Here is a 16594-nt window from a genome sequence, read left to right on the forward strand (position 1 = left end):
CAACTACTTAAAATGCCCACTGTGTATTTCAGGGGTGGAGTTGTTGAGGTCTGAAACTCACTTGTTGATATCGTATATTCGATTTCAGCTCATTAAAATGCTAATTTGATGCCATCAGAAATGTGAATGCTGATGACGTCAGGGAATCCCTTTTTGATATCAGAGATGTTAAGCAGTTAAAGTGCAACTTGTTGAGATCAGACATTTTATTTATTTACGCGTGTGTGTGTGTGTGGGGGGGTGGTGGTGGTGGGGGGGGGGCACGCAACCGGCGGAGAGGCGAACGCGCGCTGCAGAATAAGACGCGACGAGCCTGCGCGCGGTGGAGAACCACTTTCTCGGCCGCCGCCTCCTTAAGCTCGTCCTCGCGCGCGCGTCCCCGCGAGCCTCCGTCGGCGGTGAGATCATGTGAGAGTCCACGCTGCTCAAAAGTAGGTTAGCAGGGTAGACTGAGAGGAAAGCAGGGGCAGACTCACACAGGAAAGGGAGGGGGGGCACCCGGACGACTGACTTCGCGAGGCTCCACAAGCCAACCTGAGAAACCACCGTGGGACACGTTGCGTCCAGATGAAGCGATTCAACTTTCTTTGAACCACCGTGGGAGTTTTTTCCCGTGAAAAAGTTGAGCAGAAAAAGGAAACACAACACACGAAAGATCCAGCGGAGCGTCGAGACGGTACCATGTCAGCGAAAGACACTTTCTTCACTCTTGTTCTTCCAACGCCAGACTTCGTTGAACGATAGGGGGGTTTTGTGTGTGTGTGTTTTTGTTTTGTAAACGCGTGTTGTGTGTCGTGTTTCCCGGGAGCGATTATCTGTTTCTGCACCGAGTTCCGCAGCGGCCAGTTGACAACCGGCTCCGGCGTCTTGTCCTCGCCGTTGAAGTTGCAGAGCCAGTATCAAGCCCATGTAGTCGGGTTTCCTGCACAACCCTCCAAGAGAAATCACGCCAACATGAGAGGTGAGCTGACCACGTTACCCGCCGACAAGTTTACCCTACATTTCGTTGAAGTCGGCGAACTGCTGAACGATGCCCGCGTGCGTGATCGCATGCTTGTGTGTGTGTGTGTGTCCATGTGTGTGCGCGCGCACGGGCACGGGGCTGGTTGCGGTCCCGAGCGCCCCTTCGTGCAGGGCAGCTTTCACGTTAATCCCCCCCCCCCGCCTGACCGGGGGGAACTAGCTGCGCCGCGGCGTAGGCGAATGCTTCGGTTTTGTGTTACGATTGTGCAGCGTGTGTGATTGGAGGACGTGTGTATACGTGTAACTTTTATTGGATGAACTCGGGACACGGGGTGAAAGTGTAGTAGATCTGCAAAAAAGAAAGAAAGGAGAGAGAGAGAGAGAGAGAGAGAGAAAAAAAAAAAAAGGTGCTGTACACAAATCATTTGCGTCTGAATTGTGCAAGGCTCTTCGCAGAAATGGCTGTCATAGCCGTAATATCCCCCCTTCGCCTCCCATCCGTGTACCGTGGCTCCGGGAAACCATGTTGAGTTATGCAATGGGGAGAGGGGAGGGGCGCGCGGAGGGACGGGTAACCAAAACTGTAATTATGTAATCGGGATATTGTTTGCGCGGATAACCGAATTGTTGGTCGCTTTCGTCATCTTTTTAATTCGTCCCATTCAGTAAAATCACCAACGCTTAAAACAGATGTCATTGTTCCGTGGACGCACGAGCCTTCATATGGCGAGTTGTCGTTTTTTGAGCGTAATTAAAAAAAAAAGAAAAAGAAAAAAAGGTGCCAGTTTCCAGCGTTTGTGTTGTGTTTTGCAGGAGTGTGGCGCGTGAAGATGGGTTTAAAAAGCACGGCGTTTGTGGCGGCGGCGGTGCCAGCATGGCCGAAAGTGTGACGCGCGTGCGTGTGTATGTATGCGTGCGTGTGTGTGTGTGTGCGCGCGCGCAGGCGGCAGAGGGACTTGGCTGTTCCACTGACCTAGTTATGTCACCAAACATTATACACGGCGTTCGCAGGGGAGGGAGGGGGAGCGGCTGACGGGAAGGGCTGTGCCGTAGACGTGCAACGCCATGTGCGGTTGCGGTGGACGTCTCCCTATCAATCAACGTGTAGCTAAAAAGAGATCGATGTTGAGCTTGAACTTGAGGGGTGGGGTGGGGTGGGGGGCGCGCGTCTGGCAACCCCTTCAACGTGTAGCTAAAAAGAGATTGATGTTGAACTTGAACTTGGGGAGTGGGGAGGTGGTCTGGCAACACGCAGCAGAATTTTTTTTTGCACGCACAGCCTTTCTAGCACACACCACCACACTATGGCTGCCATTTATGCACATGCATGTACCGTAATATACTGAAATGAATTGTCGCTGCAAAAAAATAATTGCATAACATGGTCCAAATAGTAGTTATTTTTTTCCTCTTTTTTTTAATTTTTTTTTTTTTATATATCCACTAATATATGGCATCGTGATAGTGGTCAGATTACAAGCACACATACCTTCACGACCTACCCTCCAAAAAAAAAAACAGGACTAATAAATACAGGCTCAGAAGAGAGACAGCCAATACGTACACATACACATCAGCTCTACAAAATATAAATATACCTTGCACATACCATGCATACATGCATCTAGACCCGTAGAACCCCTAATTTACAATACCCTCCCAGGAATGATCGCAAAGAAGACCGTGTTTACTAAAAAAACAGATTATTGTCGTTGTTGTCCCAAAGTTCATCGCTCCAGTGGCAGGAACTATGCATTTTGGTCCAAAAATAACCCAAACATACTCAAATATTGGTTTTGAGTTAGAACTGTGCCTGTGTTATTCAGCTTACTGCTCACATTTTTTGCACACCTAGTTGTGTTGATGTCTGCTGCTGATTAGTAATGGCAATATATGAGAGAAGGCAATGCTGAGCCTTGCAGATTGTTTTGTTTTCTTGCTTTTATCCAGGTCTGTATTGCAACTCCTTTGTTTAGGAGAATAGCCAACCATGAGGTTTTTTTTTTTTTTGTTTTTTTCCCCCTTGGCGAGGAGGGGAGGGAAGAACTTTGGTAATAACAGGGGAGTGAGCGTTTCCTCTCTGGCAGGATATCTCAATGTAAACAAACCAAGGAGAGGACTTAGCTCACTGGAGCAAAAATGTGGGTTATTCACTCGTTTTTAATAACTTCTCTTGTTTGCTGCCTGTGATCAGCGCACATTAAAACAGCACATCTCTATTTGAACACACAAATGCACCCCTTAGCACAGTGGTCGTCTTAACAGCTTTGCATGCTGAAAGATGCTTGGAGGATGATATATTTGGCCTTAAAGCTCTTGAGCTGCATTTTTTTTTTCATATCTTAGTGTACTTCCTCTCTCTGACAACGCAGAGACTGAATTTAATAATGTTCATCCCCTCTGCATTGCAAAAGGATTAAAAGGCATGTGACGCATTAGAGATGACACATGGTAGATGCTTGTGAAAAAGTCAAAGCACCCCTTTTGATGGCGTCAACTGATGTTTGCATCTTCCAACGAGACATACTTGCACAAGTGCCCTTGGCAGGTTGGTCTATAACCAGATTATGAATATCTTTCTTTTTTCCCCCCAAGTGCAGAGCAAAGACTTCACATTTTAATATTCCACTGTGTATATATTGGCTGCTATGCTATCCAGGCTAATGGTAAATTGAGATTTCGTGTGTGGTTGAGAGCCGGGCTCCAGTGAATTGTTTCCTGCGAGGTATTTCATCAGCTGTAAGCCTTTTGAATACAACAGCTTCCACAGGTTGGACCTGACTCCCTGAAAAGAAACTAGGCTTGGTTTTCTTAACTGGCTTTGGATTCGCTCTCCTGGGGTTCAGCACTATAGCCTCGAGCCCAAACACTCTCTCGCTCTCTCTCTCTGTCAGCCTCTCTGTATCTCTATCTCTCTTTCTCTCTTACAGAATGTGTAAAAACAGTTGTGTGCTGTTCTAAATGATTTCATAAGAGGTGAAATCGCTGAGGACAGTGTCACCTCATTGACGTTCGAGATGGACTTCGGTGTTTGCCTGTTTCACTCGCGCTAACCAGCCCTTTGTAATCTCGAGGCCCGTACTTCGACATGGCGTGACACAGCATGTGCTTCGGTTGCTTCTAAAATGTATGGAAATAATTCACAAAGCCTGCCTCTGTTGAGTGTGCCTCATCATAATGTTTGTTTCCCTTCTGACTAAACGGCTAAAAAAAAAAGGCTTAATACACCCGGGGTTAATAACTTACTAGAGGGCATGTACAGTGGTGCAGTGGACATTTTACGTATGAAAACAAGTGTACAACAATGTTTTTTTTTTCCCCATGACTTGTGTATATGGGTACAAACTGGTCTTGTACTGTACTCCCAACTTGTAATTGGTTGTGTCATCACGGTGGGTGGCAGAGAGCAAGGCAGCGGGTGCATGTGTTGCTCTGAGAGTGTGGAGGGTTTAGAAGCTGCTCATCTGTCTTGGTGCTGACACACTGACACACTGACTGCAGGGCAAAAGGTAGAAAATTCGTGATCAGTGTCAGATACCAAGCAAAGAGCCGTTTCGTCTGTAAAGTCAGTGACCCCCCCCCCCCCCCCCGCTGGCCTATTGAGTTTGCCTCTGGACGAGATAACAAAGTTATGTATTTAGCTGGCCGACAAACGCGCTGAGGCCGGATTGGCTGTCGGTGCCTCCGCGCTCCTATTTCAGCTTGTCAAAAAGGGGTTTTGGGTGTGTCGGACAAAGAAGCTATGCACACATCTTGATGCCGCGCCAGCATCGGGTATTTCATAACATGATCCCTTGTTTGGCATGAGAGTCTTAACCTCAAGTCTATTTTCATTTATTGTTTTGCCAATTTTGGAAGCTTACGGGGCTTTTCGTGCCAGCTGCAGGTAAAGAATTGGCTTTGCGTTAGTCTGCGAGTAATGGGGAGGTCTCTCTAGAGGACTGGCTTCCACGAGATCGGTCTTTTTGGCCCAGGTCAGGGGGTTCAATTAAAAGATGGCGTTATTATCGCTGGTCACTGTCCAGCGGTCTCAGTGTTGAAGTCACTGAGGTAGGCAGAAGAGAAGTGGGATTTTTTTAGGTTTCCCTTATTTCATGATGGCTTTGCTTTACGGGGAAGTGTCAAGTCTTCCGCTTACATAATGTTTGATGTGCGTATTTGTTTTTGGAGTCGAGTGCTTTTCTTTTGGACGGAGCCTACCTGGCAGTAGGTGGGACTACTATTAAGAGGAGGTGTGGTGGACTGGTTTACTGTCTTGTGTGTGTGTGTGTGAGGGGGATTTTTAACTCTGGGTCTCAGCAAGGGACAAGAATAGAAATGGATTAAACAGAGGTTAGTTGTTAGGGATGCTGCGAGATGCCTGAAATAGAAGTTCGTAGTATGTTTGATTCATGCGGACCGGGGCCGGCAGCACTACTACATCCCGACACTAAATCAAACGAGGCTGCTGAATGTTAATCGAGCATTTAAACTAGCCACAAAGCTAGCTAAGCACACTTATATAAACCCCAGTAATGGATGGAAACCTTGGTGTGTGTGTTTCCTGTGCATGAATTCATAGGCGCCTTTGGCTTTCGGCTTTAAATTGCCTGTTCGTTGTCGTTATGCAACGTCTATAATCTTCTGCTGAAAGCCTTTGGAGAAACGTTTTATGGGAAGTCCAAGTACGGTTCTGTTCCACCTTAAAACTGGCCTGCGCAGAGACTTATTCAGACATGGTGCGCTCGTGCCTGCGTCCCTCCTCCCTTCCCTTCGCAGTGAGAAAGTGTGTCAGTAGGACAGAATGTCCACATGGGCTGACAGGCTGCCGCTGTTGAGTGACAGACGGCGCGGCCCGTCTCGGGAAGACACTGGCTACGGCCCGGCCAATGGGGAAGCAGCGAGTCAGGAAAAGGTGGGGCGTTGGTGTTGCTAGAGTGAGCCCGTTGAATGAGTGTTGGTGGAATGCTGGCAGACGAGAGTTATATAACTGTAGAGGAGGAGGAGGAGGAGGGGGGGGTATCGGAGAGGAAGGACGAGGCAGGGAGAGAGCGGGGAGAGATTTTTTCCATTGCATGCCTTGCAGCTGTCCTAATCAGACAGTGCATTTTAGTCAAGAGTTTTTAGAAAAGGAGGCGGCTAATGTGTGTGTTTTGTCCCGAGGGGGGGTTAGGAAGTTGTTTAGCCGATGGCTAAGCACATAAAAATTACATCACATCATATAGACGGGGAGAGGTTTTCTATGTCTTGTCCTCTCGAGGGCCAAATTTGATATTTCACAGATGTCAATCATCTGAAATCCCTATGTCCACTGACGGGGACGAGGATAATGGGATGGAAGGAGTGGGTACTTTTACAGGGCTCCGCACAGCAAAGTGGCCCTTCAAGCAGGCATTTATGTTTGTGCATTAAATGAAATGTATCAGGGTGGGGGCCCCACTATTACATCCTGTCAGGGGGGCCAAGAATTCCTCACGGCACCCTTGTCTAGTAATAAACAGTCTGGTTTGGTAACAGCTACTTAATGATAAAGTGGCGTATCAGTCGTTTTACTCCATTTGAAAAGGCCATTTCTTCATTGTCTCCACAGCCTCATTCGGTGTTGTGTGTTGTATGTGGTGTGTGTGTGTGTGTGTGTTCACTTGTGTCTGTATGATGAGACGAAATAACTTTTTTTTTTGCTTCATACTCCAGTACAAATAAGTCTCATGCAACGAACTGTCTCACTTTTGCCAGTGTTTTAATCATTTCCACATGGTCCCGTTGGAGACCTGCTGGAAACCCAGACATTTAGTTTTCCTATCTCGCGCTGAATGTAGGCCAACTCTTAGGCCCCGGTGCAAGCCAGCATTTATGTATGGCTGTTTGCACTGTGTTACCCAACGATATAAGTTGTTTTTGTCACGGCTCCATAAGATGTTTGCCTTGGTGGTAATGTGTTACTCAACAGCGTCGCGTTGAAGCACAGCGAATCGAGTTGTAACTCCAGGGCTCCGTCGTGCAGATGTTGACTACTGAATAGAGTCTAATGTCTGTCAGCTGTCTGAACTGTACTTTCTGCATCCCTTCTGTCCCTGCAGCTCAAATCGAGGTCATCCCCTGTAAGATCTGTGGGGACAAGTCCTCAGGAATCCACTATGGAGTCATCACCTGCGAAGGCTGCAAGGTGAGGAGGAGGAGGAGACAAACACAAAATCGCCCCGAGTACTCAGCAATACTTCAGTCTAGTGCAGTTTTGAAAACGTGCATCATATCTACTTGTGTTTTGTGTGTGTGTGTGTGTGTTTTTCTGGGTGCATGTTTGTAGGGTTTCTTCCGTCGCAGCCAACAGAACAATGCCATGTACTCGTGTTCCCGCCAGAGGAACTGTCTCATCGACCGGACCAATCGCAACCGCTGTCAGCACTGTCGTCTACAGAAGTGTCTGGCCCTGGGCATGAGCCGAGATGGTGAGGAGCATACTCAGTTTCTGCAACTCTCTGCCTCACACACACTTACACATACTTGCACAGTTTAAGTTGCGGGGCAGGATGTTTGAGAGCAGACAAGCTCTGGGAATTTTTCTTTTTTTAATTGTCCTGCTATAACCTGTGGAAATTAAAGTTGTGTGCACTTGTTCTCTCCAGCGGTGAAGTTTGGCCGCATGTCAAAGAAGCAGCGTGACAGCCTGTATGCCGAGGTGCAGAAGCATCAGAAGTCCCAGGAGTGCATGGGCTCTGGAGGCGGGGGTCCTGCTGGCCTGTCCCCATCCAGTGACGAGGGCGTGTGCGGGGGCACCGCGGAAGAAGGCAAAGGGGGACTAAGCCGGTCCTACAGCAGCGGGAGTTCCAGCTCCACCCTCAGCGACCTGGACGACATTGCGGCTCTGCCCGACCTCTTTGACCTTCCGCTAACCCCAGAGGAGGCCAGTGAATATTGCAGCCTGGAGCTGCTGGGGGGAGGCGGAGGAGCCAGCACCGGAAACACCTCCAACTCATCTTCCTCATCTTCCTCATCCTCATCCTTGTCCAACCAGAATTCCCCGCAGCAGACTATGCTGGATGCGGCAGATGGAAATGGAAACCAGCTCCTGCACTCTCACTCGCACACGCTGCTGGCACACACACAGGCGACGCTGCTGGATAATCTCCCTGATGACTGCTCCCTAATGGACCTCGGTGAGTTGCACAACAAACTCAGTGTCAGGATGTGTGTTTGTGATGTGCTGATAAGTACTATGTACTGTAAGCTCATGCACATTGCATTTACTCATTCAGTTGTCCAGATTTCATTAAGTCACGTGTTTCCAAACAGTTTGTTTATATAAAAAAAAAAATCTAACGGTGTGTTCAGACCAAACGTGTAGCACATTTTCATTTCACGTTACTCGTGCCAATACGGCCGCTGGAGTGTATTTTGGAGTATTTCGCAACCCGCGAATATTCCACCTTATCACCCAATAAGTTTGTCCTCTATTTCTGATTGTCGGCGACATCGGGAGTATCAGCGCTGATAGGCTTTCGTGACACAGCGACGTGCAAATTTTTCGCTCAAGTTGAAAATTTTCAGCGTGTGCAAATAGCAGCAGCTGAAGATTAGTGTTAGTTTTGTAGACATTGGGAGTTTGTAGATAGTAGTGCTGCACAATTAATCTAATCGCAATGTCAGCCTGTGCAATTATATAACCGCAAAAGGCTTCGTTCTAATTGGATGATAAAACGTGCGCGTGTGAATATCTTGTGTTCAGTCTGCATATCTACACCCATAATTAAGAGATGACCAATCAGTCTGTGTTTAGGCAGTGAAGCATGTTCAGTCTACAGTCACATGACTAATCCGGTGTGCTGTGTGCAGACCAGAAAGAAGGAAAAAATGGATACCGATGACAATGAGCAGGTTAATGCTGATGAACTGGTGGCAAAAAAAATGGCTATCGGGGGCGTCCGGGTGGCATGGCGGTCTACTCCGTTGCCTACCAACACGGGGATCGCCGGTTCAAATCCCCGTGTTACCTCTGGCTTGGTCAGGCATCCCTACAGACACAATTGGCCGTGTCTGTGGGTGGGAAGCCGGATGTGGGTATGTGTCCTGGTTGCTGCACTAGCGCCTCCTCTGGTTGGTCCTCACTGTCAGCTGAGAAGTGGCCGGTGACTCCACATGTATAGGAGGAGGCATGTGGTGGTCTGCAGCCCTCCCTGGATTGGCAGAGGGGGTGGAGTAGCGACCGGGATGGCTCGGAAGAGTGGGGTAATTGGGGAAAAAAGGGGGGGGGAATCCACAAAAAAAAAAGGGATACCAATCACAACGAGCAGGTTAACGCTGATGAGCTGCTGGCAAAAAAAAAAAAACGTGACCTCCAATATGGCGGTATTTTGGATTCAGGCTCAGCAATATTGAGCAGAAAGAGGTACTGTGTAAAACATGCAAAATGAAAGTCGCTACATGTTGCGGCAACACGACAAATTTGTATTTGTATATGTATAAATCTGTTTATTATATTGCAATCGCAAATTACAATATTGTCCACAATAATCGCAACATGACTTTCTCACCAAATGTGCAGCACTAGCAGATATTTGGACTGTCATACGCTCTAACTGCTCAGAGCAGATAAGATTTGTGACTGCTTGGCAAATCTGGCAGAGATAACCCAGTTAGAGTTTTGTAAATGGGACTTATCCAGTAGCTGGTATAATGGATTAACAGTTTCCAGTGATTTGAAGCCTGTCGGTAAAAGCAAGTAGCAGAGACAGAATATCTGGTCATGCGGGGGCATCCTTACCGGCTGCACTAATCAGGCATGGAAATTGTATCAGACATGTCAGCCGCTTATAATGTATTAAAATCACTTTTTTAGGTGTTCACACATGAAGACCTCGTCTTACAGTCCTGATTTTTGTGTGCATGTTAGTAAGTATTCATGTTTTTGTTTTTTTGTTTTTTGTTACAGAGCACATCACTCAGAGTATCCTGAAATCCCACCTGGAGACGTGTCAGTACAGTGCTGAGGACATGAAGAGATTCACCTGGGTGCAATATTCGCCTGAGGAGACGCGTGCTTTTCAGAGCAAGGTGAATAGACACACACCAGTCAACTCTTACAGATTTGAGGAGGTTGCCTCTGAAGCCCGGCAGTAAAGAATACCCCATGCCGGGTGTCTGGGTAGCGTGGCGGTCTATTCCGTTGTCTGCTAACATGGGGATCGCCTGTTCGAATGCCCGGGTTACCTCCGGCTTTGTCAGGCGTCCTTGCAGACACAATTGGCTGTGTCTGCGGGTGGGAAGCCGGATGTGGGTATGTGTCCTGGTCGCTGCACTAGTGCCTCCTCTGGTTGGTTTGTTTGAGAGTGGAGGGGGAACCCGGGGGGGGGGGGTAGCGTGATGCTCCCACATGCTACGCCCCCCTGGTGAAACTCCTCACTGTCCGTGAAGCGAAGCGGCTGGCGACTCCACATGTATTGGAAGAGGCATGTGAAAGTCTGTAGTGGAAGAGGGGGTGGAGCAGCGACCGGGATAGCTCAGAAGAGTGGGGTAATTGGCCAAGTACAATTGGGAAGAAAAGGGGAGGGGTATTTAAAACGAACCAACCAAATCTTTTGCCAATTGCAAAAAAAAAACCAAAAATAATTAAATTTAAAAAAAATGGGCTGTTGAGATGGATAAAAATGAAGTACTACATGTGAGCCCTATGACTGCTGGGATAGGCTCCAGCATCCCCACAACCCTGAGAGCAGGATAAGTGGTTTGGATAATGGATGGATGGCTTCTTAATGAAATGTTTTTCTTTTGTCCAGTTTATGTAATAGAGGTGATAGCAACTTGGCGTTGGCCAATACTATGAATCAATTGGTTGGAGTTAATTGGGGAAGGGAACACTTGTTAATTGCATTTTCTCTTTTTATTTCTCATAGTCGGCTGAGTGGATGTGGCAGCAGTGTGCACACCACATCACCAATGCTATCCAATACGTGGTGGAGTTTGCCAAACGTATTGCTGGCTTCATGGACCTGTGCCAGAATGACCAGATTATATTGCTAAAAGCAGGTCAGTACTTTCTCGCATACACACACTCAAATATATATATGTATATATATATATATACACACACACACACACACACACGTCCTTAGATTTTGAATGCCCAGTATTAGACGCAATACTCTAATTAAAGCTCTAATCCTTTAGATTTACATGTACACAAATCTCCTTTTGGATACTACCGCTGGTGTATTTAAGACAATAGCTAATTCACAGCTATCCGAAATTCATAGGTGCTTTTGTCCCAGCTCATTTTCATGGGTCCTGCCAGACTTTCTGGAAAAAAATAAGTTGGGTCGTGGCATTTCTCTTCTTCACCATCGCAACCAGATGTGGTAGAGGCAGGTAAGGCGAGCTGTAAGAAGAAACAAAATTGTTGTGGGAAAGATAGACATCGATATGTAGATTGTTTATGGGCAACATGACCGATGCCGGTGGAATTCGTTTTCGGTACAGTATGTAAAAACTCTGCAGCACAATGCATACGTGGACAACAGAGAAAATATTGCACACCACCACATGCAATAGGTGAGTGGTACATATGGGGCAGCATGGTGGCCCAGTGGTTAGCGCTGTTGCCTCGCAGCAAGAAGGTCCTGGATTCGAACCCCAGGCCGTCCCAGGTCCTTTCTGTGTGGAGTTTGCATGTTCTTCCCATGTCTGCGTGGGTTCCTCCGGGTGCTGCGGTTTCCTCCCACCATCAAAAAGACATGCATGTTAGGGTTAATACTCCCGTCTGTGCTCTTGACCAAGGCACTGGAAAGTCGTTGTTGAGCTTTTGCAGTGGTGTGTTCAGTGTTTGTTTTCCATCCATCCATTTTCCAAACCGCTTATCCTGCTGTCAGGGTCACAGGGATGCTGGAGCCTATCTCAGCAGTCATTGGACTGCAGGCGGGGAGACACCCTGGGCAGGCCACCAGGCCACCACAGGGCCGACACACACACACACACACACACACACACACACACATTCATACCTAGGGATAACTTAGTACGGCCGATTCACCTGACCTACATGTCTTTGGACTGTGGGAGGAAACCGGAGCATGCGGAGGAAACCCACGCAGACACGGGGAGAACATGCAAACTCCACACAAAGGAAGACCCGGGACGACCCCCAAGGTTGGACTACCCCGGGGCTCAAGCCCAGGACCTTCTTGCTGTGAGATGACAGTGCTAACCACTGCACCAGCATGCCACCCTGTTAGTTTTCCACTTCAGGGCTTCAGGTTGTTGCTGATGTATATTTGGAGGAATTTAAAAAGAATCAGCGGTGGTGATGCGATCTTCGTCTATTTTTATGGGTACAAGCAGATATGGCAGACTGAGCTCACAGAAGACCTTTACGAATAGATAGTGCAACATCAGTAACTAAAGTTCAGGTTAATTTTTTGTCCGGTGGTGGAGAAAGTGTTGCCGGAACGGCACTGACGAGTGGTGACTCCATTTCTTTTTGAATGGATCTCTGGGATTTTGAGGGCGCAAACAACCACAGCAGTTATCACATATATAGTATATGATAATATACATATAGGTGTCAGTAGGTTTAGCAGAAACGACAATCTTTGGGATTGGAGCTTTAAGTTAAAAAAGTCAAATGCTTACTGCAGTTTTATTTTACCTTGTCAACAAATGTGAAACTAAAGTTAATTTAAGCTTCCTCTTGTCCCTTTGCCTCCAACCTTCTATCTCTGTTCTCTCCAACCTTTTTTTTTTTTAAATTTAATTTTATTTCTGTTACAACAAACTTGTCCCCAATGGTTTGTCCCCCTCCTCTTCCCACCCCAACCCCTTCTTCTTCCATCTTTCGATCTCTTTGCCTATATCTGTGGTTACCCTGGCAGGCTGCCTGGAGGTCCTACTTATACGGATGTGCAGAGCTTTTAACGTCAACAACGGCACCATCTTCTTTGATGGGAAATTTGCCCCTGCTCCGCTCTTCAAAGCACTCGGTAAGGCTCTTAAGGGAGCATTTCGTAACGTTTCAGAGATTGCGCTCGAGTTGACCACGCTTTCATCATGTATCTTTTGTCTCAAAATCCTCAAACTGCCGGTCTGATAATAAAGTTGGATGCTTTCTCTGCGTTTGCTCCAGGCTGCGACGACCTAGTCAGTGCCGTGTTTGACCTTGGGAAAGGTCTTTGCCGGCTACAGCTGTCCGATGAAGAGATGGCTCTGTTCAGCGCTACTGTCCTTTTGTCCCCTGGTGAGTCATTTTCTCATACCGCAGACATATTTGCTTTTACGTGTACTCATAGCACAGAATCCTTGGCTAGTTGAGCAAGCTATTATTGTGATATTTTTCTTTATTAGCAACGGTGTTTGTTTGTATTTCGAACCTATACTTCTGAATATTAGATTCTCAAATGCTGCTGATTCCATAATTCTTCCCTTATAAACTCCCTGACCTTATGTTTTCATGGAAGCATAGGCAAGATGGGGTATTGTTTTGCCACAGGCTCATAGTTATGCATAGTATTGATGTAGAAAATGCAAGACAATTATTAGAAAGATATTTCTGCTACTCAACACTGTACTTGTTCTAGATCGGCCATGGCTGACAGAAGGCCAGAAGGTGCAGAAGCTCCAGGAGAAGGTCTACCTGGCTCTGCAACACAGTCTACATATGAGTGGCGGCTCGGATGAGAAACTAGAGAAGGTAAAGACTTAGAGGTCCAGCAGAGTCTCTTCAACATACACATGCATACAAACACACACATTTACACAAATTAATCCTTGTCTCTCTTCTTTCCTCGCAGATGATCTCCAAGCTTCCCATGATGAAGTCTATCTGCAACCTCCATATTGATAAACTGGAGTTTTTCCGTCTGGTCCACCCAGAGACTGCCTACAGCTTCCCACCGCTTTACCGGGAAGTGTTTGGCAGTGAGATGTCTCTCCCTGACTCAACCGACAGCTAGACAGACTGACAAACAGAGAAACGGAGCAGATAAAAGAGTGTATAAAGAGGTAGGGGAGCAAAAGGAGAGACAGAACAGGATAATGATGCTTAACAACCAGCAGACAAGAGACAATCCAGGACTTTTAATACTCAGTCTCCTCTGATCCCAAACTAGTCCTCCACTTTCCCAGCAGGCAATGCACCTTACACTACAGACCACACATGCTCATAGTCCGCTAATATCGTAGCATTAACAACAAGCTGATGGGCATTATAATAGCACATAACTGCCCACCTTGTATTTGATGGCTCCAATCTCTAACACTTGTTCGACATCCGATCCGCTGAGGATCAATCAACTTGTCATGAATGTACCAGTGATAAGCACCAGTGCACCAACCCGAACCCAACAGCGAATGTACAAACCTGCCACTCTGGGACAGAATTCTTTACTTACTATTAGAATGAAGTCCTTTTGATTAACAGGTCTCTATATACACAGTTCTCAGTCAATATGTCCTTTCTGTATTTATACATCGCAGTACGGTACACATACATTGTCATACAGATAATACTATACTGACCATCTCGAAGGGACCAAGATCCTCGTCATGTAAAAGGAAATACTACAAGTATTATATGCCTCACAGTTTTGGTTAGCCTACCGGCTGCTTATCAAATAGACATACAGAAAAACGGTCTAACACACACACACACACACACACACACACACAAACATACACACATTTAAGACAGTGTTTGGTGCTGCCCTTTGTAGGCTCCTATAATGCAATGAGAAACCTCAGTCCCATATCCCCCTCCCCCTGTAAATGCCACTTAGAGACAGGAATAAATGAAATTATCTTTAATTTATATATACATTTATAAACAAATATTTTAAATAAGAATGTAAATAGATGACTATATATAAATATATAGTGAGATAAGAGCGTGTGAGTGCAGTTCTGCGAGAAAGGGCAAGAAGAATAGAGTGATTTCACAGGGAGAGAGAAAAGATGGATGCTTCAGTAAAGACATTTGGACTCAGTCTTTTTGACCATACTCTCAGGTTTCCATGGCAACAACCCCTTTTGCCCTGAAAGCAACCCGACCGGAATATGTACTGTTGACGCATTAGTCATGCGTTTGGACACTTGTTGCTGACATGACACGGCAGGGGAGGAGGCCATCTAACAAAAAAAAAAAGAAAAAAAGGCAAAGACGTTTCCTTCATTTTGCATTTTTAACTGAATGCCATTGACTCTGCACTCAACAGTGCCCCCCTTTTACCTAAGGAGATAAGAAGACAAAGAGGACTGTAAGGTGAAAAGACAGCAAGGCACAAGAGGAATTTATGAACTCTGCATAATAAGAGACTTGGGGATATACTGGTGGGCCCCAACATGTTTCTAACCAGCAGTCACTAGGTGTTGAAGACTTGTCTCCGTCATGATGTTTCTGTTGGTAACGGGCAGGACCGCAGATGAGTCTATACGTGTGTTGTGCTGGTTGGAGCAACTGTATTATTTTTGTACATTTGCTGTCCCTCTCTCCTTCAGTCCTAAATCTAACACCTGTTTAAAGCACTTATTCTTTCATCTATCTCACTTGGCACTAGTTAAAGGACAAACGGGGATACCAGCTGCCCCCCTGAGTTAGGCCTTGATGCCAGTAAGACTTCACAGATTTCCATGAATTAAGTTATTTTTGTGCAAGTTCTGTACGCTTTACCGAAGGTTGTCCATAACTGTTAGGTTACAAAGACATGTTTTCCAAATGATGGTATAGCGTAGAGATGATGCGTTGAAACGGGGTGCAAAACAAAACCCTTAAAAGTTCGCACCTCAGCACTGCCTCACACTCAGGGAGATAGCTGTCCTCTCTGTCCGACGACCCAATCACCAGTGTCTTCTAGCCTTGTATTCCTTACACCTTTGCACCTAAGATGAGACCCATAACCATAATCACTGTGGAGGTAAGTTCTATTTTTGTGAATGTTTCTCACAAAGTGTCAAAAACCCCTCCCCCTTTCTCCTAATATTGTAATAAGAACTTTACGAGACATAGGAATTACAAAGGAATCAGTTAAATAGAATCAAAGATGAATTTCATTACCCAGGTTTAATGTTGCTTTTGCTGTGATTTTCTTTTTTTTTTTTTGTCAGTCTTTTATCCACTTTTCTTTTTTCGTGTCTCCACCTTTTGGTCTTGTAAAGCAAGTGATCTATTTTTTTTAATGGAAGAAAGATTAGGTTTTCAAAATTTTACAGAAAAAAAGTTTGTTTCCCTTATCTTTTCCTGTATGACGAAATGTACAAGAAGTATATTACTACCCCAAGAGTAACCGAGTCACAACTCTATATATATATTGTCCAATGGGATACATTATATGTGGTTTTAAGAATGTAATAAATGTATTTCTTTTGAAAGGTTGTACTGTGTCTTATTGTTTCATTTCATGAAAATTGTTGAATAAACATTGCTATTATTATACAACCCAAGTTGTGTCTTATTTTGGTATGACTGTCTTGAGGGTAATTATAGGTATTTTGCTGACCAATCAAAAAGTCCCAATACAGTAATTGGTAAAAAAAATAAAATTTTTATGTTGTCTTATAAGCAGAACAAGAGGTTTGGATAATGGATGGATTATCTTATAAGCGAGCAGCTATGATTTCAGTCAAAACCTGGTGCTTTGTGCACATTGACTTTAGGGATCAGTCTGAAACCCAA

The 16594-nt window shown here is 45.8% G+C and overlaps 1 protein-coding gene across 1 annotated transcript; it reads left to right on the top strand.

The window, feature by feature from the left end:
• The first annotated feature begins 387 nt into the window (after positions 1–387).
• Positions 388–16349, top strand: LOC130123362 (nuclear receptor ROR-beta-like). The gene is made up of 10 exons (XM_056292500.1): positions 388–961; positions 7023–7108; positions 7250–7391; positions 7569–8099; positions 9872–9993; positions 10833–10965; positions 12804–12911; positions 13055–13165; positions 13506–13618; positions 13719–16349. The coding sequence occupies exons 1-10, from the start codon at positions 955–957 to the stop codon at positions 13878–13880; spliced, it is 1515 nt and encodes a 504-aa protein (XP_056148475.1). The 5' UTR covers positions 388–954; the 3' UTR covers positions 13881–16349.
• Positions 16350–16594: the final 245 nt, after the last annotated feature.

This window comes from Lampris incognitus, chromosome 14 (genome assembly GCF_029633865.1).
Source record: "Lampris incognitus isolate fLamInc1 chromosome 14, fLamInc1.hap2, whole genome shotgun sequence".
In the NCBI taxonomy this organism is placed as follows: Eukaryota; Metazoa; Chordata; class Actinopteri; order Lampriformes; family Lampridae; genus Lampris; species Lampris incognitus.

Excerpts from the sequence above, each read along its gene's own strand:
- LOC130123362 (XM_056292500.1), top strand. Across the intron at positions 7,109-7,249 it reads TCACCTGCGAAGGCTGCAAG|GGTTTCTTCCGTCGCAGCCA; the intron begins GTGAGGAGGAGG and ends GCATGTTTGTAG. Across the intron at positions 8,100-9,871 it reads CTGCTCCCTAATGGACCTCG|AGCACATCACTCAGAGTATC; the intron begins GTGAGTTGCACA and ends TTTTTGTTACAG.